The sequence below is a fragment of the Lepus europaeus genome, chromosome 11 (assembly GCF_033115175.1).
Source record: "Lepus europaeus isolate LE1 chromosome 11, mLepTim1.pri, whole genome shotgun sequence".
In the NCBI taxonomy this organism is placed as follows: domain Eukaryota; kingdom Metazoa; phylum Chordata; class Mammalia; order Lagomorpha; family Leporidae; genus Lepus; species Lepus europaeus.
In genome coordinates this window covers 55,441,777-55,466,540 of record NC_084837.1, presented here as the reverse complement: position 1 = coordinate 55,466,540, position 24,764 = coordinate 55,441,777, and the positions used below count along the sequence as shown (strand labels likewise).

The 24,764-nt window shown below is 41.1% G+C and overlaps 1 protein-coding gene across 1 annotated transcript in view; it reads left to right on the top strand.

Moving 5' to 3' along the window:
- RYR3 (ryanodine receptor 3) overlaps nucleotides 1-24,764 on the top strand; it is a 580,573-nt gene that overhangs the window by 407,362 nt on the left and 148,447 nt on the right. Inside the window, exons 40-43 of the mRNA XM_062206624.1 lie at nucleotides 504-618; nucleotides 2,121-2,250; nucleotides 3,371-3,474; nucleotides 9,688-9,823. Of these exons, the coding sequence (XP_062062608.1) occupies nucleotides 504-618; nucleotides 2,121-2,250; nucleotides 3,371-3,474; nucleotides 9,688-9,823 (485 nt within the window). The remainder of the gene's footprint in view (nucleotides 1-503; nucleotides 619-2,120; nucleotides 2,251-3,370; nucleotides 3,475-9,687; nucleotides 9,824-24,764) is intronic.

Below are 24,764 nucleotides of genomic sequence, written 5' to 3'. Positions count from 1 at the left end.
AGCATTGCAAGCAGCAGTTTAACCCACTGCACCATGACGTCAGCCCCTAGTGCCATCGGTGTGTAAAGACTGGTGTCTAAAAACTTAATTGGTAGCTAATATAAAACTTTCTTAGGAAAAGGGTATAGCCCTCTCATTAAGAAAACTGATGTATAAAAAGACGTAGACATAAAGACAAAATAAAAAACACAAAAATGCTGAGTATATAAGCAGTCTGTTTCAAAACCTGTAACAAAATAACCAAGAGATCACTTTATATGTGATTAGAAAGAAATATTTCAAAGAGAAGAAGCAAGAACTTAGAAATATTTTGTGTGCCTTTATTTCTATCAGCTAAAAAGGCACTCCGCTTATATTCCAACTGACCTAGTGCCTTCTCATTATCTTTTCAGCCTGTCACTTTGACATTACTTCCCCCCAGTGTGTTTGTGTGTTCTCAACCCTGAATTTTCATAGCCTAGAACTAAGCAAACACTGAAGTCCCTCTCTAACCTTTATCCTAGGGACATAATGAACAATAAGGTGTTTTACCAGCATCCCAACCTCATGAGAGTCCTTGGCATGCATGAGACAGTGATGGAGGTGATGGTGAATGTGTTGGGTACCGAGAAGTCTCAGGTAATACTTAAGTACTCGGGCCGGGGCATGTGAGGGGACTTGTTCAGAGCCACGTGGCTGTGTCTGTCAGCCAGTTCCTCATCCTGGGGAGAGGGAAAGGCAAGTGCAATGCTGGGAAGGAGCCAAGAGAATGAAGCTGCTGGATGGAGCCTGGCTTTAAACCACGGGGACTTCTGCATTCATCCCATTGGACCATCCGGCTGTTAAGTTCGCTCCTGAGGTGGAATCGCTCCTGGGAACCTGGTGTGCTTTGTGCTGAGTCAGCAGAAGGTGGCTCTGAAGCAGGATAAGATCTGAATAATGGATCTGGCCATGCACTGTTGGAGCTCCTGTTTCCTCTGTCAGCTGGGATCCAGAGTTTCCCTGCCAGCTTCCCAGCAAGGAGTCTGCTGTCAGTGGGAGCTCCTGTGTCCAACAAGAAAGGGGAAGGGATCAGAGACAACTGGGCATTTAGTTAGCTTTGCAGAAGTCCTCCATAGAGTTAGATGGCTTCTGACCCAGGAGAAGTGGTATGGCTTCAGATGCCATCTTTGAACACAGGGTGAGCACTCCAGAGTGCCGGAGTCCTAGGAATGGATGGTTTCTGGTGCATTTTTCATGGAATCGGTGGGTGGAGTGTGACGGCAGAACGAAAGTCAAGCTCACATTCCTTCTCACTGCCTTCCACCTGATTTCTTGGGAAGTTGAAATCCTTCCAGAACAGCCCCCAAGTAAACATCTGAATGCCTCCGTATGTAGGTGACTGAGCGTTTCAGAACTTAGAACATCTTCCATGATGCTAAACAAGAAAACTAAAGTTTTCCTTGGATCCTGAACAAAGTCAACACTGACATCTTGTATTGGGTATTGTAGAATCAAAATAAGCTGTAGCCCAGCCTGGTGATGCCAGTTAGTGCATAAGCAAAGAAGCCAAGCATAATCAACATTAATGTAAGGTGGCATCTCCATGCTAAGTTGTCTAAATCAGATGGAAGTTACTAGAGAATCCCTACGGAGAGTAGTCATCAAGGACAGGAGTCGCTGGAGTAGAATTCACAGGGATGATGCTCTTTGGGTTTCCATAACTGTATGGGCCAGCCTTGACCCAGGGCACTCAGGATCTGGTATACCGGTGCCTTATTCGTGATCACCCATCTCCCTCTCTAGTATTCCCCACCAGGGTCTGTCCACCCCTTCAGTGGAAACAACCTTAGTCAGATGCAGGGTTGTGCAATTTCGTGTGACTCCCAGTGATAACTAGGATTCTTGTTTGATGTCTGTCTTCCTTTGGAGGAAGGAACTCTAATTAGCTGTCAATATTTTGGGAAGCCTTGTTGGATGCCCTCCACTCTGTCCCCCTCTGTGAGTATGTCTGAGGGAAAGATGGCAGTAAGGAGAACATTCGTTTTCCAAACTGCTCACAACTCTCAATGACCTGCCCAACCTAAGACCCTGCTGTCAGACTTTTCAGAGAGGCCTCATGATAGATTCCTTTCTCTGATGATTCCTGCCTCTCCCTACAGATTGCTTTTCCAAAGATGGTTGCGAGCTGCTGCCGCTTCCTGTGCTATTTCTGTCGCATTAGCCGACAAAATCAGAAGGCCATGTTTGAGCATCTGAGTTACCTGCTGGAGAACAGCAGTGTTGGCCTAGGTACGTATGCCATGTTGTAACTTCTCCATTGGGACTTGGGGCTTCTGCTGCCCCTACTGACCACTTCAAAGAGAAAAGGAGAGAAACCACACGTATGCTGTGGTATTTTTAAGTACAGAAGGGGACCCTGCCCAATCTAAAAATAAGTGCAACAATGATACCATGTCTGTGTTCTCCCTCCTAAGTAGAGGTGTTGGTGCCAGCCAGCATTGGTGACATATTTATGCTGGCCTGGTGGTACAATTTTCCTCATCTCTTTTGGGACCATTGGCTTATGGTTGATGAAACGCTGCCTTGGATTGCCCATATATTCTGGAGACACAGTCTTCCAGGCCACTCAGCTGACCAGTGCTAATAAGAGCAAGGTCATGGATCCAATCCCTTTCTGGCAGGCTGGCGTGCTTGTCCCATAAGCCAACCAGCAAGTGCCTTCCTTTACTGCAAGGCAATCGGATCAGGAGCAACTAGGAATAAGCAGCATAACTGTATCGTCACAACTAGAAAAACAGCTGGATGCTTATGCTTCACTCACTGTTCTGGAAGTAAACCAAATGAATTTGTGGAAAGCACAAACACATGTACTTGAATTATTTAATGTTTCTTTTAGTCATCAGCTGCAAACTGATGCTACCAACCTTTTTGCAAACTTTCACCAGAAGATTTTCTTAATTCTAGCCTAAGAGCCAAAGTAAGGGAAATCAAAGATAGCATTGGTGACCTAATGTGACTTTAGGAGCTAATGCTTTTTGAGGCTATTTTTAAGCTCTCAGTAGTGGCCCTTGGAGTTTCCAAGTCATTTGGGCTCAGCCAGTCAAGAGACAGCTATGATCTTTTGCATGATCATCAAATGGGGACCCCGCCCCCACGAAGATTTATATTAGGAAAACACTTGAAAATACACAGTCCTGTGTGCTGGTTTTCTAGTAGTCCATATTCACAGCTGGTGATGAGTGTGAGGAGAAAGTGATACTGAAATTAGGCAACTGGTTCAGCCAGATGTGAACCAGGTTTCAATGTGTTTGCTGCCCTCTACTGTCCACTTCTCTGCACTGCAATCTCAGCCCAGCGATGGGTGGCCTCTATCCCTGTCTCCCTCTTTTCTCCTCTGCTCCTTCCTCAGCCTCCCCGTCGATGAGAGGGTCCACCCCATTGGATGTGGCAGCCTCCTCCGTGATGGACAACAACGAGTTAGCATTAGGCTTGGAGGAACCGGACCTTGAGAAGGTAACTGGCCCTTGTGGAAGCAGTGCTTCTCCTTTCTCCAGTGAGCCAAGCCAAGGAAAAGCACAGCAAAGTCTGAATTTCCACAGAGCATCTTCATCTTGGTGGGCTTGTGGTGGGCATGTGGGAGACTAGTCACATGCAGCACACAATAATTAGGAGCAGGGGACCTCCTGTGGCAGGGTCAGCCCATTGGTAGACAGGAATATGTGGACACTCATGTACTTTGTATGTGAAGACGCAGCCTCAGTGGTCTACAAAGATCACCCAATACCTGTAGTTCCTAATAAACTCCTATCATCTGACTCACAAGTTTACATATGAGGGAAATACATGATGGAAAATTGAGAAGGGGATTAGGAAAGGCACTTACAGAAGTGATGACCAGAGAACAGGTAGAAGCTAACAGCCTGCATTGTGGGGAAGTATGCCAGGACTTACAGAGGAGAGCCGTTGTGTGCTGGGAAACCAGTGTTGAGTGTGATTACAGAACAGCCTTCCTGGGACAATGGTGGGAAGGGAGGCAGGGGCAGTAAGGAATGGAGTTTATACCAAAATACTAGTAAGAAAAGATGTTCAGAATCACTGTGTGTCGGGACTTGGACTGCTTCCCTAAAATCAAGCTTCTTTTTTATTGTCTGCCAGTTATAGCAGGTGAAATAGAGGCATGGAGAGATCAGGTACTGTCCTCAGTGTCATGAGGTTAGTGAGTAGCAGATCCAGGAACCAAGAGTTTGGCTCCTGAGGCCATGCTGGTACCTGGTATAACAAAGGGCATCCTTGGAGAGCCAAGAGCTGTGGGAACCACTGGAGGACTTCAGGCAGGGGAGCAGCAGAGCATGATTTGTGTTTTAGAACACACACCCTGGTTTCAGTAAGAATTTATTGGGAGACACAACACAGTTGAGGCAAGAACAGTTAAGAGATTTCTGCAGTAATCCAAGCACAAGGTAATGCTGGTTGCTGCTGATACTGGCATAGTGGATGTGAAAAGTGCTTAACAAGGGACCTACATAATAAGTCATTGGTCAGATTTGTATCAGTTTCTCCTCTATGGGAAGTTAGAGGTAGAGCAAGTTCCAGGAGGCAGGTGATGAACTTGCTTTTGGTTGTATGGAGTTTGAGGTGCTCTGAGGCTCCCAGATGGCAGCGTGAAGAGCTGATGCGTAATCCTAGAGCATTCTGAGCTGCAAACAGCACCCAGCAGGTGGGTGAAGCCCTAAGAACAGATGAGATCACTCCGGGGCAGCCGAGACCAAGAAGGGAAGCTTGGCCGGGCCAGAGCCCTGAGAACTAGTAGCACTTACTGAAGTCACAGAAGAGAAAGCACCCGTGAAAAAATCAGGAAGTGTTTACACAGCTGGGTGGGAGGAAAGTTTTGGGAGGGGGAAGCCATTGCAACCCATAAGCTATACTTTGGAAATTTATATTCATTAAATAAAAGTTTAATAAAAAAAATCAAGAAGAACAGTAGCTGGAAAAAGAGGCATGAGGAAATCCCAGAAATGTGATGTCGGAAGACATGAGAGGAAAAATTATGTGTGTGTATGCATACACATGCATTAGGATATTCCAAAAAGTTCCTGGAAAGTGGAATTAAAAGAAAAACTTTTTTTGATGCAAAAAAAAAAAAATCCACACATACAAGCAATCTTCAAAAAGTCCATGGGAAAATGTGTATTAGGAAAAACTGCATGAATTTCAATTGGGGGGCACCTGAATAAACTTAATTCCATTTTCCATGAAGTTTTTGAAATTCTGTCAAACATTTTCCTTCTAAATATTGAATGTGGGGAGACTCACAGGAGACAGCTGGAAGAACGAGAGGAGGAAGAATGTGCATCTCTCGACTGGGTGATTACACAGCGACGGTCTTCATCTAGCTGAGGTTGCCACTCAGTTAATGAAGATAGCATTGCCACTCACGAGGGTTTTGCTGGTTCAGGCCTTGGCCAGGGTCCTGGCCAAGATGAGAAGATAATTACCCCCTGTTAATTTACTGAAGTTCTTGAGTTAGTAATTACCCAGGGCCCACCATGAACCAGAGGAACAAAATGCACGTGTTAACACAGCTTACTCTAGTGGGAGGAGCTTATATTGTAGTTGGGGGGTATGTTTATTTGCTGGGGCTGCCATAACAAAGCTCTCCAGATGGGGTGACTACAACAATAGAAACTTTTTTTCCCCAATTCCAGAGGTTAAGCCCAAGATCAAGGTTTGGCTTCTTCTGAGGCCCCCTTCTTGACTGGCAGATGGCCACCTTCTCTGTGTCCTCACGAGGTCCTTCTTCTCTGGGCAAGTGTACTTCATGTGTCCAAATGTCCTCCTCTTAGGAGGACACCACCTTAACCGCCTAAGTTTAACTTGAACACCTCTTTAAAGGCCTCATCTGTAAGTATGGTAGCATTCGGAGGCACTAGAAGGTTAGGGCTTAAACACAGGAAATTTCCGGGGACACAATTCAGTCCGGAACAGAGGAGTTTGTCTCTGAGTTGATTGTTTTATTTTGTACTTCAGGTCTTTTTCAATATCAAAGAGATGCTTTTAAATGATGATAATTTTGAGAGGACAAAAATAAGTAAAAAACATTTTTATTTTGTCAGGTTCAATAAACATTGCTTTTGGACCTCATTGAGTCCCTAATAAACCAGTTGTTTAACAGTAGAAATCAGAGAAAGAATCTATTTACTGAGCATGTCAAACATGATATTTATCAAACAACATGGTACAATAAAGCAATAATACCACTTTTTAAGTTTTTGTTAAGAGATATTCCACTCCAAAGAAAGTAAAAGTTGACTTTAATAGACCTACTGGCTGCAAGGAGAGTAAGAAAAAATGATCAGAGGGAAATTGAGAAGTAGCACCTGTAGACCTCCCAGTCCTATGTTGAAGGGACAACCACCTGCCCTCTGTAGAAACATATGAAGATCCAAACACCATGCTACCCACTGCTGCCTTGTGTGGTAGCTGTTCCATAAATGCTGTGTCTGCTCCTGATCTCTGCTTCTACTGGGACAGAACTCAGTGAAGTTTAAAATGCATTAAATTAGTCAGTGTTTTAGGTGATGAGATGATAACCAATACCTGGTTCTCCTCGGAGAAACTGGTGAACTCAGTTCTCAGCTTCAGTTCATCATTAGAAGTGATGCTGCTGGACAAAGACTCTGAGCTTCCCTAGACAGCTCTGGAAGTGATGGGTAGAGGCTAGCCTGCCAGGAGGTGATAGGAATGGGTGCTCAGGAAATCAGAAAAAGGGGGTGAGGTTTGCTACCCCACTTTGTAAGTGGTCGAAACGGCTCAGCACAGTGCCACAGACTGTTAATACCAATGTCAGAAAACTACCCAAGTTTAGGTTTCAGGACAGAAAAGCAAAGGACTGGTAAGTACTGGAGCTCCTCCCTTCTATTTATAGCAACAGAAATTGGATGTATTTGAATTGAGCAATAACCCCAACAGACACACATGCATATTTTAGTGGCGCATAAAATGTCCAGATGTGTAGCTCTGAAAACTTTGCCTAATTCTGGCCCCTGTTGATATTTCCCTGAAATTTTTAAGACAAAATCAAATGTGAGCTCCAACCAGAATAATATCCTTACTGGTTTCAGATGGAAGAAAATATGATGATAGATTCTTACTGAGTTTTGCTTTAGATTTATTCTTCTTGCAAAATAACTTTGAGTATTAGGCATCAGCAAACACAGGATTCATTTAATATTTATTGAGCACCTACCACGTGCTAGGCTCTGGGGATTAAAAAATGAGAAAGACACCAGATCTGACTTAGAGGATTCTGCAGCACAATCAAGTCTCCTCTTCCCCTCATGCAGGTAAAATATCTAAGGCAAAGAGAATGACAACCATGTTTTAATCAAAGGTTTATTTGCCAGGCATTTTACCTGATACCTGCTGAAGAGTAAACACAATCTAAAATCTCTGAGATCTCAGGCTCATGGGTGGGCATTGGCACTGTAGGTTAAGACACCACTTGGGATACCTGCATCCCATATCAAAATGCCTGAGATCAAGACTTGCCTCTATTTTCAAGCCAGCTTCCTATTGATGTACTTGGGAGACAGTACATGATAGCCAATGTAGTTTGGTTCCTGTCACAAACATGGGAGACCCACGTAGAACACCTGGATCCTGGCTTTGGCTTGGTCCAGCCTGTTTTTGAGGGCATTTGGGGAGTGAATCAGCAAATGGAAGATCTCAATCTCTCCATCCCTCTCCCTATCACTGTCTTTCAAACAAATCAAATATTTTTTAAAGAGTATTCCAGACTGAGCTATTGTAATAAATGTCTTATAACCTGGCAGCAGAGAGAGCATTGCTGATCCCAGTTCTCAATGGGCCATTGCCACTTCACTCTCTGGGCTTTTGGCTCTGAACAACTGGTGTCAATCCCAGCTTAAGTAAGGTATCCTGATTACTCAGAGCCCACCACTCAGTGAGTAACTAGCCATTTTGGCCTTGCAATGCCATGACCAAAAAGAACATGTCCCTAATGGTTTCTTCTCTCCCTACCACAATCTCTCTCCAGGTGGACTCTAGTTAGGCTCCTTTATTAAGACTTTTATTTATTCATTTCATTTACATGAAAGAGACATAGACCTCTCATCTACTTATTTGCTTCTCAGATGCCTGCAGGAGCTCAGAACTCCATCTGGGTCTTTCAAGTGCATAGGCGGGACCCAGCTACTTGGGCCATCATGTTAGCAGGAAGGTAGAATTGGGAGCAGGAGCCAGGACTTGAGCCGAGGCACTACAACATGGAATGCGAGCTTCCCCTGCAGCCTCCTAGTCCCTGCCCCAAATGCCTACCCTACAGGTTCATTTGTAAGTGGAAGCTCCGTTTGGCCAGAACCAGAAAAGCCTGCTGGCAGGTGTATTACTATATGACAATATAATCAATTTTATTGATTACTTGGAAACACAAAAGGTTTCAAGGTTCTAGTCACAAATCTTCTGAAATATTTATGTATTTAAAGTCTTGGGTTCTGTATAGTTTCTAGGAAAACAGAAGCCCTTCAGTTCCCAGAATTTCACAGGCCTTATAATCTCAAAACACTTGGATACTTAGTTTTGATTTTAATACATGTGCATGGCTTATTTTAAATTGTTTTCCAGTTTTTATTACGATAACATACACATAAAATTTACCATCTTTTTAAGTATACAGTTCAATGGTATTACTTTCTTTTCTTTTTTAAAATATTTATTTATTTATCTGTTTGAAAGTCAGAGTTATACAGAGAGAAGAGCCAGAGAGAGAGAGAGGTTTTCCATCCAATGGTTCACTCCTCAATTGGCCACAACAGCCGGAGCTGCGCCAATCCAAAGCCAGGAGCCAGGAGCTTCTCCTGGGTCTCCCATGCAGGTGCAGGGGCCCAAGGACTTGGGCCATCTTCTTGCTGCTTTCCCAGGCCATAGCAGAGAGCTGGATTGTAAGAGGAGCAGCCAGGACTAGAACTAGTGGCCATATGGGATGCCGGCGCTTCAGGCCAGGGCGTTAACCCACTGCACCACAGTGCCAGCTCCAAGTGTTATTACTTTCATAAATGTTGTGCAACCATCACCATCATCCATTTTCATAACTCTTTTCATCTTGTAACCCTGAAGGTCTATACTACTTAACAATAACTCCCCATTTCTCCCTATGTTGTAGTCCCTCATAACCACCATTCTACTTGCTGCGTTTATGGTTTTGACTGTGTTACCTACCTCATAGAGGTGGAATCATGCAGTATTTGTCCTTTTGTGACTGGTTTATTCCACTTAGCATATGTTTTCAAGTTTTTCCCATGTAGCATGTGTCAGAATTCCCTTCCTTTTTAAGACTGAATAATATCCCACCATATGTACGTGCCCATTTTGTTAATCCATTCATCCATCAAGAAACATGTTGCTAGTTGTTAACAAACCTTCTCTGAATATGAAATTTGCAAATATCTCTTTGAGATTCTGCTTTTTAACTATTTGGGTTGTATATACAGAACTGGAATTTCCAGCTCATATGGTAGTTTTATTTTTAATTTTTTGAGGGCCTACCATACTATCTTCTCTGGCAGCCAAATCGTTTTATGTTGCTATCAACAACACACAAAGGCTTCAACTTCTCTGTACCCTTGCCAGTGCTTGTTATGTCCTGGGACTTTTTTCATAGTGGCCATCATAATGTGTGAGTGGACACATTTTTACTCTTCTTGGCAGGTGGTGACCTACTTGGCAGGCTGTGGCCTACAGAGCTGTCCCATGCTACTGGCCAAAGGATACCCTGATGTTGGCTGGAACCCTATTGAAGGGGAGCGCTACCTGTCCTTCCTGAGGTTTGCCGTCTTCGTGAACAGTGAGTCCCCTGTTCTCCATGCCTTTCAGACCCAAGGTGGCACGATCATGCATCAATACAATGAAAAGAGGACACTTTCCTTTATTTCTTATCCATGAATATGACAGACTCTGCAGGTGATCGGTGGCTGGCAAATGAAATCTTGGGGAGAATCAGGCCAACCAAGGATCAAGAGTAGAGTCTAGTAGAATACTTAATTCTGATCCTATAGCAGCAAGACACTTGCTGTATGAGCTCGGCCTTGGCAGCTCTCTGTACCTCTTCTCAATAAAAGAGAGACTTTATTAGTATAGTCATCCTACCCAGAGCTAAATGCACATGTGCCTCCAAATAGATTCTTGGACTATATTGTTTGAATGAATGGATGCACAGATAAATAAATGGGTTAATAAAACCAGGAATAGCTGAATAGGTATAAAAGGTGACTGAAATTCCAGGATAAAAATAATTGCTATAGCAACTTGAGCTATTCTTCTTCTTACTACAAGTTACTCTACATTTATAGTGAATTTCAACCCTACCAAAATAGTTGTACCAAAATAATGTGCTGGATATTGTGTAAAATAAGTAAATAGCTTCTTCAAAAATGTACCTTGTCTAGCAGTATTTTGTTATAATACTAATTTACTTGCATTCACATTAATATTACAGTCTCTCACTTTGGAGAGCCAGGTAACAAAACCAACTCAACTGGTTAAATAAACATAAAGAGAATTGCAGCTAGAATGCAATCCTGTTAATTCTTCTAAGTATGAGAATTTATCTCGTAGTACATTAACATGATGTGGTCATTGTATCCCCCTGTGGTCTACTTACTGTTTCCCTCCATGCCAACCTTACCTGTTTTGTTTTCTACACCCTGCTATACCGTATTGCTAAAACATCAGTGATTTCTATTCTCCTGGGATTTCCCCCTGTCCTTACTGGACTGCAGACCTGAGTTATCTGGTTTGTGCCTCTGGCTCCCAGCCAGCCAGGTTCCTAATCTACTCTTGTTTCTGTGTTTTCTTTGCTGCACCTTCCTATCTGATTAAAACCAGCTTTGTTGAACTCCATTTTCTTCTCCGGAGTTTTAGAGTCTTTTTGACTTCCTATCCAACTGATTACTTGTCCAGAATTAATGTAGTTCCTGTGGCAGTAAAGAGTGTTTTGTAGAGTAGGTACTAAGAATTCATACAGATCTAGATCAAAGCAGGATCAAGTTATTCATCTCAGCCACCTTCCCATTAAAGATCCAGCTCTGTAGGAGTCATTTAGTAGAATTGTCCATATGGGTTATGAAAGTGAAGGGATCTTTGCCCCTATCTGTACTGCCCAAATTCCAACACTTGCTTTTAATGGTTAGATGCAACCATGTTGACCTCAACTGTAAACCAAAATATTTGGTCTGCCTCTTTTACTTTCAGGTTATTTTATGTCTTTTTAACATTCCTTAAATGTTTAAATTTCATTTATTTGAAAGAGTTAGAGACAGAAAGAACTAGATCCCATCTGCTCTTCAAATGCTTGCCACCACCAGGACTGTGAAGTCGATCTAGGTCTCCACAAGAGTAGCAGGAACCCAGTCACGTGAGCTGTCACTGACTGCTGCTTTCCAGGGTGTGAATTAGTAGAAAGCTGGAGTCAGGAGTTGGGTCTAAGAATTAAATCCATGCATTCTGCTGCGGAACTCGGGGTCTCAACTGGATCTTAACTGCTAGGCCAAATGCCTGCCCCTAACATTCTTTTCTTTATTTAAATGTTTGTTTTTCTGAAAGGCAGAAAAACAGGGAGAGAGGGAGAGATGGTGGAGGATGGTGGATTGTCTTCTTTCTACTGGTTCACTCGCCAAATGGCTGCAATAGCCAGGGCTGGGCCACGTCAAAACCAAGAGCCCAGGACTCCATCAGGGTCTCACACATGGATTACAGGAGCTCAAGCACATATATCATCTTGCACTGCTTTCTCAGCTGTATTAGCAAGAAGCTGGATCAAAAGTGGAGCATATAAGACTTGAACTGGCATTCTGATGTGGGATGCTGGCATTGCAAGTGGTGGTTTAACCCATTGCACTACAATGACAGCCACCCATACATATTATTTATAGTGCAGTTTCATAATGCAATAAGCTCTAGAAAATTGGCCCCTTATAGGAAGATATGTGCATTTTAATTTGGTGTTTATTGTGTCTGTATAATATAAAGGCAACATTTGGTTTTGGCAAAGGATGTCAGCTTCTGCTTTCAAAGAATTTGTGGCCTTTTTAAGAGAGTAGACGTAGACAGAGATCACAGTAACAAAAGCAAGTGGAGTAAGGCAGGGAGAGAACACTGAGGGCTTCAAGAGGGAAACTCCTGTTCTGTCAAGATGACTATAAAAGACCTCATGGAGGAGGCAATGTGAGAGGTGAGCTTTGAAGAGTTGGGTTTACAGATGGACACAGGGGAGGTGATCCAGCCAGGGACCAGCATTTATAGTAGCCTAAGAGCTAAAGCATTCTGGGCTCAGGAAATGCAATGATCTCTCAGTCTGGAGGGTAAATACCTGGATGGCAGTGGTAAAAGATGTGATGTTTTAGCGGTCTGTGGCTATAATGGGGAGAACTTAAAGGCCAAGCTGAAAAGATTAGAATTGGTTCAGTATGTAAAGAACTGGAAAACCTCTAACAAAAGAATAGGATTATGGGTATCACTGAGGGGTTCTGTGCACAGATTGGAATGAATTGAAATAGGATAGTAGGGACGGATGGGAGAAAATAAATACAAAAGAAGGTTTAGAGACAGAATTTACTGGAATGGATGGTTGTGGTGGTGGTGGTGCTGCTACTGCTGCTACTGCTATGGCTACTGCTACTGCTGATGGTAATGACTGAACCTAAGTTTGTTGAGAGAAAAGGAACAGAAGTCACATTCTAGCTTAGTGAGCATCAGATGGAGAAAGGTTTTGGGATGCAAGATAAGCTTGGTCATTAGTAATTTTACAGTACGCAATATCCAAATGAATATGCCCCTATTTGGTTTTTTTTTATTTTGTTGAGTTTTTTTTTATTAGTATATTATATTTTTTAATTATCTTTTAAGAAATACAAGTTTCATGTATACAACTTTAGGAAAATAGTTATTCTTCCCACCATACCCGCCCTCCTACCCACACTCTCACCCCACCTCCTCCTCCCTCTCCCCTTCCCAGTACCATTCTCCATTAAGATTCATTTTCAATTAACTTTGTACAAAGAAGACCAACTCTATACCAAGTAAAGATTTTTACTATTTGCACACACACCCACACATAAAAAACACTGAAAACAAGTATCACAGTTAACTCTCATAATACAACTTATTAAAGACAGAGGTCCTCCATGAGGAGTTAGTGCACAGTGACTCCTATTGTTAATTTACCAATTAACACTCTTATGTGTGATGTCAGTGACCACCCAAGGCTCTTGACATGAGCTGCCTATGCTATAGAAGCCTTTTGAGTCCACAAATTCCGTCAGTATTTAGACAAGGCCATAAGCAAAGTAGAAGTCCTCTCCTCCCTTTAGAAAAAAGTATCTCCTTCTTTGATGGCCACTTTTTGCTACAGTGTCTTGTCTTTCCATGCTTGAAAGGTTCTCAAGGGCTTTTCAGCCAGACCAGGAAGGCTTAAAGCTTGCTTCTGAGTTCAGAGTGTTACTTAAAGTAATTGTCATTCTATGAGTCTGCTGTATTGACTGTTTTTCTTGTTGGAACACTCTCTCCTTTTTAATTCTATTATAATTACCTGACACTTTATCCTACTTATATGATCACTTTAAACTTAATCCTATCTATATGTTTACTTTAACACTTGATATGATCACTTTAAAACTTAAGATGACATTTTTATCATCAAGGTTAATGGGATTTGGGGTCCCATGACAAGTTTTTAAACTGTACCCTTAGAAGTTAGGCCTTAGGAATGTATGCAGAACTATACAGCTTTACAATTAAAAACTTCTGCCTCTCTCTCTTATTCCCACTCTTATTTCTTACTGAGGTCTATCCTCAATTCATTTTATACACCTATGATTAACTCTGTGTTAAGTAAAGAATTCAACAAATAGTATGAAGACAGAGTCGGCAAACTCAAAAGGCCTCCATAGCCTTGGCAACTCATGACAAGAGCCTAGGGTGATTACTGACGCCATAAACAAGAGTGTCAATTTGTTAAGTCAACAACAGGAATCACTGTGCACTTACTCCCCATGTAGGATCTCTGTCCTTAATATGCTGTACATCGTGATTTAATGCTATAACTAGTACCCAAACAGTATTTTTCACTTTGTGTTTCTGTGTGGGTGCAAACTGTTGAAAGCTTTAATTAATATATGCTAAGTTGATCTTCTGTATATAAAGATAATTGAAAATGAATCTTAATGTGAATGGAAGGGGAGAGGGAGCGGGAGAGGGAAGGGTTGTGGGTGGGAGGGAGGTTATGGGGGGGGGAAAGCCATTGTAATCCATAAGCTGTATTTTGGAAATTTATATTCATTAAAGAAAAGTTTAAAAAAAATAGTGTGAAGAGAAAAAAATGAAAAATAATTAAAAAAAAAAAACTATTCCTCAACAGTCAAGACAAGGGCAGCTCAGGTCATCCTTTCTCAAAGTGTCAATTTCACTTCTACAGATTTCTTTTCAGGTACTCTATTCATTCTCACAGATCAGGGAGAACTTATGGTATTTGTCCCTTTGGGACTGGCTTATTTCACTAAGTATGATGTTTTCCAGATTTATCCATTTTGTTGCAAATGACCAGATTTCTTTTTCTTTTTCTTTTTCTTTCTTTTTTTTTTTTTTTGCTGTGTAGTATTCTACAGTGTACATATCCCATAATTTCTTTATCTAATCTTCAGATGACAGACATTTAGATTGGTTCCATGTCTTAGCTATTGTGAACTGAGCTGCAATAAACTTGGAGGTGTAGATATCTCTCTTATTTGCTGATTTCATTTCCCTTGGGTATATTCCCAGGAGTGGGATGTCTGTGTCAAATGGTAGGTCTATATTCAGATTTCTGAGGTATCTCCATACTTTCCGCCAAAGTGGCTTTACCAGTCTACAGTCCCACCAAGAGTGGATTAGGGTACCTTTTCCCTCACATGCACACCAGCACTTTTTATTTGTTGATTTCTGTATGAAAGCCATTCTAACTGGGGTGAGGTGAAACATCATTGCGGTTTTGATTTGCATTTCCCTGATGGATAGCTATCCTGAACATTTTTTCATGTGTCTGTTGGCCATTTGGATTTCTTCTTTTGAAAAATGTCTGCTTAAGTCCTTTGTTCATCTCTTACCTGGGTTGTTTGTTTTGTTGTTGTGATCTCTTTATATATTCTGGTTATTAATCCTTTATCAGTTGCATTGTTTCAAGTAAGTTCTCCCATTCTATTGGTTGCCTCTTACTTTCCTGAGTGTTTATTTCGCAGTACAGAAACATCTCAATTTGATGTAATCCCATTTATTAAATTTTGGCTTTGTCTCCCTATACCTCTGGGATCTTTTCCAAAAACTCTTTGCCTATTCCAGTGTCTTGCAGGGTGTCCCCAGTATTCTCTAATAATTTGATGGTGTTGGGTCATAGATTTAGATCTTTAACCCATGTTGTGGATTTTTGTGTAAGGTGTAAGGTAGGGGTCTTGCTTCATACTTCTGCATGTGGAAATCCAGTTTTCCCAGCACCATTTTTTGAAGAGACTGTCCTTGACCAGGAATTGGTTTTAGCTCCTTGGTCAAATATAAGTTGGTTATAGATGTTTGGATTGATCTTTGATGATTCTATTCTATTAAATTGGTCTATCCATCTGTTTTTATTCCAGTACCAGGCTGTTTTGATTATACTGCCTTGTAGTATGTCTTGAAATCGGCTATTGTGATGCCTCCAGCTTTGTTTTTGTTGTATAAGATTGCTTTAGGTATCCAAGGTCTCCTGTGCCTCCATATGAATTTCAGCATCATTTTCTTCTATATCTGAGACAAATGTCTTTGGTATTTTGATTGGTATCACATTGAATCTATAAACTGCTTTCAGAAGAATGGATATTTTGATAATATTGATCCTTCCAATCCATGAACATGGAAGATTTTTCCATTTTGTATATCTTCTTCTATTTATTTAATGTTTTGTCATTCTCGTCGTAGAGATCTTTGACATCCTTGGTTAAATTTATTCCAAGGTATTTGATTTTTTTTTTTGTAGCTATTGTGAATGGGATTGATCTTAGAAGTTCTTTCTCAGCCATTGCATTGTCTGTGTATGCAAAGGCTGTTGATTTTTGTGTGTTGATTTTATATCCTACTTTGCCAAACTCTTCTATGAGTTCCAGTAGTCTCTAGTGGAGTCTTTTGGATCCCCTATATATAGAATCATATTATCTACAAATAGGGATAGTTTGACTTCCTCCTTCCAAATTTGTATCCATTTGATTTCTTTTTCTTGCCTAATGGCTCTGGCTAATATTTCCAGGACTATATTGAATAGCAATGGTAAGAGTGGGCATCCTTATCTGGTACTGGATCTCAGTGGGAATGCTTCCAACTTTTCCCCATTCAGTATGACATTGACCATGGATTTTTCATAAATTGCCTTGATTGTGTTGAGAAATCTTGCTTCTATACCCAATTTACTTGGAGTTTTCATCATGAAAGGATGTTATATTTTATCAAATGCTTTCTCTGCATCTATTGAGATAATCATATGGTTTTGTTCATCAGTTTGTTAATGTGATGCATCCCATTGATTGATTTGCAACTGTTGAACCATCCCTGCATACCAGGGATAAATTCCACTTGGTCTGGGTGGATGATCTTTCTGATGTGTTGTTGGATTGGCTTGGCTAGAATTTTATTCAGAATTTTTGCATCTATGTTCATCAGGGATATTGGTCTGTAATTTTCTTTCTCTGTTGCATCTTTTCTGGATTTAGGAATTAAGGTGATGCAGGCTTCACCTGCTGGAAGGAATTTGGGAGGATTCCCTCCCTTTCTTTTGTTTTGAATAACTTGAGAAGAATTGGAGTTAGTTCATCTTTAATATCTGATATAATTCATCAGTAAAGCCATTCAGTCCTGGGCTTTTCTTTGTTGGGAGTGCCTTTATTACTGATTCAATTTCTGTCTTGGTTATTGGTCTATTTAGGTTTTCTATGTCTTCAAGGCTAAATTTATGTAGTTGTATATATCCAGGAATCTATCCATTTCTTCTAGATTTCCCAGTTTGTTGGCATACATACAGCTCTTTGTAGTAATTAGTTTGGGTCATCTTTTTTTTTTTTTTTTTGGTTAGTTGAGCCAATGGTGTGTCAATGTTGTTTATTTTTTCAGAAAGCCAGCTCTTCATTTTGCTAATCTTTTGTATTGTTTTTTTGGATTCAATTTTGTTGATTTCTTCTCTAATTTTTTTTATTAAACTTTTATTTAATGAATATAAATTTCCAAAGTACAGCTTATGGGTTACAATGGCTTCCCCCTCCCATAACTTCCCTCCCACCCGCAACCCTCCCCTCTCCCGCTCCCTCTCCCCTTCCAATCACATCATGATTCATTTTCAATTCTCCTTATATACAAAAGATCAGTTTAGTATATATTAGGTAACGATTTCAACAGTTTGCCCCCATATAGCAACACAAAGTGAAAAAAAAATACTGTTGGAGTACTAGTTATAGCATTAAATAAGAGTGTACAGCGCATTAAAGGCAGAGATCCTACATAATATTTTTTAAAAATTAATTAATTTTCTATGCCGTTTCCAATTTAACACCAGGTTTTTTTTTTCATTTCCAATTATCTTTATATATAGGAGATCGATTCAGTATATAATTAGTAAAGATCTCATCAGTTTGTACCCACGCAGAAACACAAAGTGTAAAAATACTGTTTCAGTACTAGTTATAGCATCACTGCACATTAGACAACACATTAAGGACAGATCCCACATGGGATGTAAGTACACAGTGACTCCTGTTGCTGACTTAACAATTTGACACTCCTGTTCATGGCGTCAGTAATCTCCCTAGGCTAATTTTAATTTTTTCTTTTCTCCTACTAGTTTTGGGTTTGGTTTGCTGCTGTTTTTCTAGATCCTTGAGATGCATTGTTACCTCATTTATTTGGTAGCTTTCTAATTTCTTGATGTAGGCACTAATTTCTATAAACTTTCTTCTAACACTGCTTTTGCTGTATCTCATAGGTTTTGATGTGTTTTATTGTTTTCATTTGTTTCCAGAAATTTTTGGATTTCTGTTTTGATTTCATCTATGACCCACTGTTCATTCAGGAGCATGTTGTTCAGTCTCAATGTGTTTGCATATGTTCTAGAGATTCCTAAGTTACTGATTTCCATTTTCATTCTATTGTGGTCCAAGAATATGCATGGTATGGTTTCAGTTTTTTTGAATTTTCTGAGACTTGTTTTATGGCCTAGCATGTGGGCAATCCTAGAGAAAGTTCCATGCACTGCTGAGAAGAATGTGTTCTGCAACTGTAGGATGAAAAGTTCTGTGGATATCTTTTAGGTTCATTTGGTCTATAATGTCAGTTAACTCTGCTGTTTCCTTGTTGATTTTCTGTCTGGTTGATCTGTCCACTGCTGAAAGTGAGGTATTGAAAGCCCCCATTACTATTGTATTTTGGCATCTATTTTCCCTTTATATCTCTTAATATTTCTTTTAAATTGCCAGGTGCCCTGTAATTGGGTACATATACATCTATAATAGTCATATATTCCTGTTTAATTGATCCCTTAATCATTACATGGTGCCTTTCTTTGTCTCTTTAACAGTTGTGTGTGTGTGTATGTGTGTGTGTTAAAGTCTATTTTATCAGATATTAGGATGGCTACATGAGCTCTTTTTTGGTTTCTGTTGCATGGAATGTCTTTTCCCATACTCTCACTTTCAGTCTGCATGCATCTTTGTTGGTGAGATGTGTTTCTTGTAGGCAGCAAATAGATGAGTTTTGTTTTTTAATCCATTCAGTCTGTGTCTTTTAACTGGAGAATTGAGGCTATTTACATTCAAGGTTACTATTGATAAGTAATAACTTTCCTCTGCCATCTTTCCAAATATATTCCTATTTTTACTATGAATTTCCTCTGAACTTTTATGGGGAAATTTCCTTCCTTTCCCTTATTTTGTAGTGAAGGCCATGTTTGTGTTTCTGTGTGCAGCACATCCTTAAGCATCTTCTGTAGGGCTGGACGGGTGGTGACAAATTCTTTCAATTTCTGTTTGTCATGGAAGGTCTTTATTTTACCTTCATTCATAAATGTGAGTTTTGCGGGGTATAGTGTTCTGGGTTGACAGTTCTTTTCTATTAAGACTTGGAATATATCTCACCATTCTCTCCTAGCCTGTAGGGTTTCTGGTGAGAAGTCTGCTGTGTGTCTAATAGGAGATCCTCTGAAAAGAATCTGGTGTTTCTTGCGTATATATTTTAGAATCTTTTATGTTTTACTGTGGTGAGTTTGATTACAATGTGTCACAGTGAAGATTTTTTCTGGTTGTGTCTTTTAGGAGTTCTATATGCTTCCTGCACTTGGGTGTCCCTTTCTTTTTCCAAATTAGGGAAGTTTTCTATTATTATTTCACTAAAAAGGCCTTCTAATCCTTCTTTCCATGCCTTCAAGAACTCCTCAAGCACATATTCTGGGTATTTGATAGTATCCTGTAGATTCCCAACACTGTTTTTTAGTTTTTTAATTTCCCTCCTCTTATTCTTGGTTTAACTGTATTATTTCCTGTGCTTTATTTTCTATGTCAGATATTTTTACTTCTGCTTCACCAATTCTGTTTTTGAGGCTTTCCACTGCATATTTTATTTTTCTATTGAATTCTTCATTTCATTTTTATTTGTCTTTAAGATCTCAATTTCTTGAGACTAGCACCGTGGCTCAATAGGCTAATCCTCCACCTGCGACGCCAGCACCCCAGGTTCTAGTCCCAGTCAGGGTGCCAGATTCTGTCCCAGTTGCTCCTCTTCCAGTCCAGCTCTCTGCTGTGGCCCTGAAGGGCAGTGGAGGATGGCCTGTGTACTTGGGCCCTGTACCCATATGGGAAACCAGGATAAGCACCTGGCTCCTGGCTTTAGATCAGCATGGTGTGCTGGCCACAGTGCACCAGCTGCAGCAGCCATTGGGGGGTAAACCAATGGAAAAAGAAGACCTTTCTCTCTGTCTCTCTCACTGTCCACTCTGCCTGTCAAAAAAAAAAATGTCAATTTCTTGTGAGAAATTTTCTTTCATATATCATGTTCAGAATTTAGTTGCGCATGCATTTGCTTATGATTACTTCTGCATATATTTATGATCAATGTTTTTAATTCCATTTCTGGCATTTCTTCAATCTCATCATCTTCACATTCCAGTATTGAAATGTTGTGTTCTTTTTGGGGCCATAATGTTGTCTTCCTTATTCTTGTTTCTTGAATTGGTGCATTTTTTAAACAGCATTTGTGGAAATACTCACTGGTTTATTCGGGTTTTTTTCCTCTGTGGCAGCTTTTATCTTTGTACTATATCTCTGTAGATATGTAGAGTGACCGCTTTCAGTGAATATCTAGAGCTGTTTGGGTGTGGCCAGGGATCTCTTTTCAGACAGCTGTGTCTCCTTTTTTTTTTTTTCTTCTCTAGTTTGGCAGGTACACTATCCCCAGTAGGGCTCCAAGCAGGATTCCCTCTAGGATCCTCCTGTAGCTCTATTGCCAGTGGCTTGGGCTGCTGCAGTCTGGTCCTACCTCACTCTCCCATGCTAGTGTGGAAACTCTTAGCTGCTGGAGTCCTGAGCCGGGAGCATTTACACCCTCCACATAAGTCTACTTTGTCTCTCCAATTTGTGTAGAATTTCCTCGGCTGTTTTCTCCCTGACTTTTCCCTGACACTGCGTTAGATCAAGATGCCCTCAAACTTGGTGTCTGGTGAGATTTTCTAATTAATAGATGGCTCTTTCTTGCTGTCACCTCACATGATGGAAGGGACAAGGCAGCTCTTTGGGCCTCTTTTTCTAGGGCATTATTTCTATTCGTGAGATCTCTGCTCTCATGACCTCGTCATCTACTAAAGCCCCACCTGCTAATACCATCACAGTGGGCGTTAGGATTTCAACATATGCATTGTAGGGACACAAACGTTCATACCATAGCAAGTTATCTTCATCAATGATAAGCCTGAAAATTAGATTAAATATATTGCCCAGAATCACAGAGGTAGTAGGAAGAGAAACCAGAAATTGAACCAAAGTACTACCAAACTTTTCAATTACTCAAACCAAATCTTAGCATCTTTGGATCAGCCTTTCCCCTTAGTCTCACGTGCAATCCATCAGCAAATTCTGTTGATTCAGCATCTCAAAGATAACAGAAATCCATCTCCTTCTTTCTAACGTCCTACTTCAGGTCATTATCTTCCATCTTGGAACACTGCAGTTGGACACAAACTGAATTCCCTGTTTTTACCTCCACCCCTGCCTCTCTTACATAATAAATAATATTATGATTCAATGACATAGAATAATAAGCATTCATTTCTTACACATCTGCAAGAGAGTTGGGCACCTCTGCTGCTGATCTGTGAGTTTGCTGCAATAACTGTTCCATTTGCCTCATTCTGGGGTTCTTGCGGAGCTATCTTGCTCACTATTTGTCCACTATTTCTCAGTCAGTGACTTACATGTATCCTGGGCTCAGTGGCCCAGTAAATGGTTGAGCTAATGAGAAAGTGGGTGAACAGTCCCTGCTTTCCTCTCTGTGTGATCACAGTAGTTTATGAACATATCCCCAACTCCTCCTCTCCCACATTGGAAGACTCCAAGAAGATCATGTATCCTCACCTTTTGGAATGACTTGGTTGCTACAAGTTGCCTGGCACTGTATCAAAGTTGGAATTTACCATCCCCTAAAAAAGGTTTTGGATCCCAGCCATCACCCCAACCTTGTGATTCTCTAACTCAACCAATGCTCTAAAGTAACTAGACTAGACTCCTTCATGGGTCTCTAGTGTTCCTCCTACTGAACTGGAACTGGAGTGGGGATATGTTGTTTTCTTTAGGATTAATTTAAACCTGAGGAAAGAGTCAACCCAGGATCTTGTAAACAGGGGTAATGGGATGAGGGATAATCACCCTTAGTTTCCCACCCAATCATTTCAAGCCTGTGCCTTGAGTCTCATTTATTTATTGAAGAAATATTTTTGAATGCCTATTATATGACATATTTTGGCAAGACCTCTGAGCACACAAAATTAGATAATTCAGGCATAAAGTTCTCTTATAGAATATGCAGCCTAGTGGGGAAAGCTGACCCAAAGGAAGAGTGCATGGTATTTGAAAAGACCAGGTCTTCTGGGGCTCTCATGTTGAGTCTGTTCCTGAAGGGGGAAGGTAACTAAGTCTAGGGTTTCCATCAATGGCATGGGAAGAATGAGCATTACAAGTGAAGGAACTTTAAAACTGGAACTGTTATTAGAAAAGAGAGAGTAAGAAAAGTGATGGCCTGAAAATAAAATTATTGCATTTCTACTATCTGTCCCTGTAGTGAGTATGGCTGCTTTACCAGTGTGAAACAGGGCAAAACATTTCGTATCCATTCAACTGCTTAGGAATGTCAGGAAAAAGTGGCAATAGGAAGACAATGTTGAGCTTCTTTGAGGAAAGGTCCTGTGAACATTCACACTGTTATTAAGCTCACTATTCATTTTGGAACTCAAGCAAAAACATCGTTGTAAGCCCTTGGGCAAAACTAGTTTACCTCACAGTTTCTCACTTTCTTGAAAGATGCCCTCGAGGTCAGTATTCGGCTTCACACGGTAGATTTGGTTGGCAGTCAAGCTTGCTGAGTTACAGGAAATGAAGAAGAGAATGTCTAATCCTGCTGTCTTCCCTACCTTGTGAAAGCCTGGGAAATTCTTTTCCTTGGTCCCCTCTAATTAGAGGCGCTAGTTGCACTCCAGTTGCTTCCTCTTGTGGGTTATGTATCTCCCACTGATGTCCACAATTGAGTAGCCAAGGAGTGGCTTCCTGGGTCAGTTGAAAGAGCCAGCCTAACTAGCTTAGTTCTCAAGACCTGGGATTCAGATCAAGTAAGGCTAATTGAGCAAGTGAACTGCAATAGTGAACTCAGTATAGAACTCACAGTCTGATTTTTCAACTTCTGCTGCACATGATGATTCCATAGCCCGTCAAACTCCATGATGCTGATCACTTTGGAAAAAGCTAAGTTGAATTCAGCATGCTGGTGAGAACTGTGCCTGACCCACAAGCATTTATTTTCATCAAGTAATGGAAAGAATCCGAGTGCAGTGTTTAAATAAACTTGATTAGCAGGATTATTTATTTATCTATTTTTTGAAAGATTTACTTATTTGAAAGACAGAGTTACAGAGAGAGGTAGAGACATAGAGAAAGGTCTTCCATCCACTGGTTCACTCCCCAGATGGCTGCAATGGCCGGAGCTGTGCCAATCCAAAGCCAGGAGTCGGGAGCCAGGAGCTTCCTCTGGGTCTTCTATGTGGGTGCAGGGGCCCAAGGACTTGGGCCATCTTTCTACTTCTACTGTTTTCCCAGGCCGTAGCAGAGAGCTGGATCAGAAGAGCAGCAGCTTGGACTAGAACCAGTGTCCATATGGGATGCCGGCGCTTCAGGCCAGGGCATTAACCTGCTACGCCATAGAGCTGGCCCCTACTTATTCCTCTATTAACACTTAACAATTTCAAATTTTTAGCTTCATTATTTTTATAAATATTCTTTTTATATTTGTTCATTTTCATTTTATTTGAAAGGCAGAAAGACAGAGATCTTCATCCACTGGCTAACTACACAAATGTCCCCAAAAGCCAGGGCTGGGTCAGGCCAAAGTCAGAAGCCTGAGATTTTATCAGGGTGCCACGTGGGTGGCAGAGACCCAAGTGTGTGACCCATCACTGCTGCCACCCAGGGTGCACAGTAGTAGGAATCTGAATCAGAAATGAAATACCCAGGACTTGGACATCCTAGTCAGCAGCCTGACCATTGTGCCACCAACCCTGACTTTGTAATTCTTGTAATAAAAAATGACAGCTGGGAGGACAGATGTATATGCCACCTGATAAGTATTGGAGGCCATAAATGGGTGAGTGAACTGTGAGTGACAACTGTGACTAAGAGTTTTTGCTTTTAAATATGTTGATTCCCCCAATATTTTTTTAAATGTTAAAAACATGAAAGAGAAGGAAGAGAGATAGATAGAAATTGTCCATCTGCTTGTTCATCTGCAGGGCTGGGCCAGATCAAAATTGGGAATCCAGGTCTTCATGGGTGGCAAGAACTCATGAAGGACCCCAAATTTGGGAATCCAACGTGCTCAGGTGGTCGCCCAAAGACCCAAACTCCAGACCAGTAGATGCAAAAGCAAGAGGATTTTTATTTTGACATTTGTGCAAATGGGATCTCGGCCACTAGGGGCGGAGTGGAGCCCCGAGCCGCAGTTACAAGCAATTTTTAAAGGCAAAAACCGCAAGATTAACATATTTTGCGGGCTTCGACTTGGATAGGGCGAAAGCTGTTCCGGGCGGAGGCTGTGGGTGGTGGTGCAGGTGGCAGCGGCGGCAGCCTTGCTTCCAGGGAGTGGGGGAGCTGGCGGGCGGCAGCAGCGGCGGCCTTGGAATCAGAGGCCCTTTTGTTTAAAAAAAACTAGTTTTTATTAGCAAGCAAAGTGATTAAGTACAGAAGCAAAATTTGCAGTTAGCTCCTATCTACACTTATTATTGAGCACATCAAAGCACCGTTGCAAGGGCTCCTTGGGCTTTTCATTCCCTCCTTTTCTTTTGAACTAATTTCAATCCTAAAATTTAGGGTATTTCAGTAGTCTTCAGGGCCTGGTATTGCTGAGTTAACACTAGGGTCTGAACTACAGACAGCCATTCACAAATGAACTGGATCAACTTGTTAAAGATACACAGGCCAAATGTCAGAAGTAAA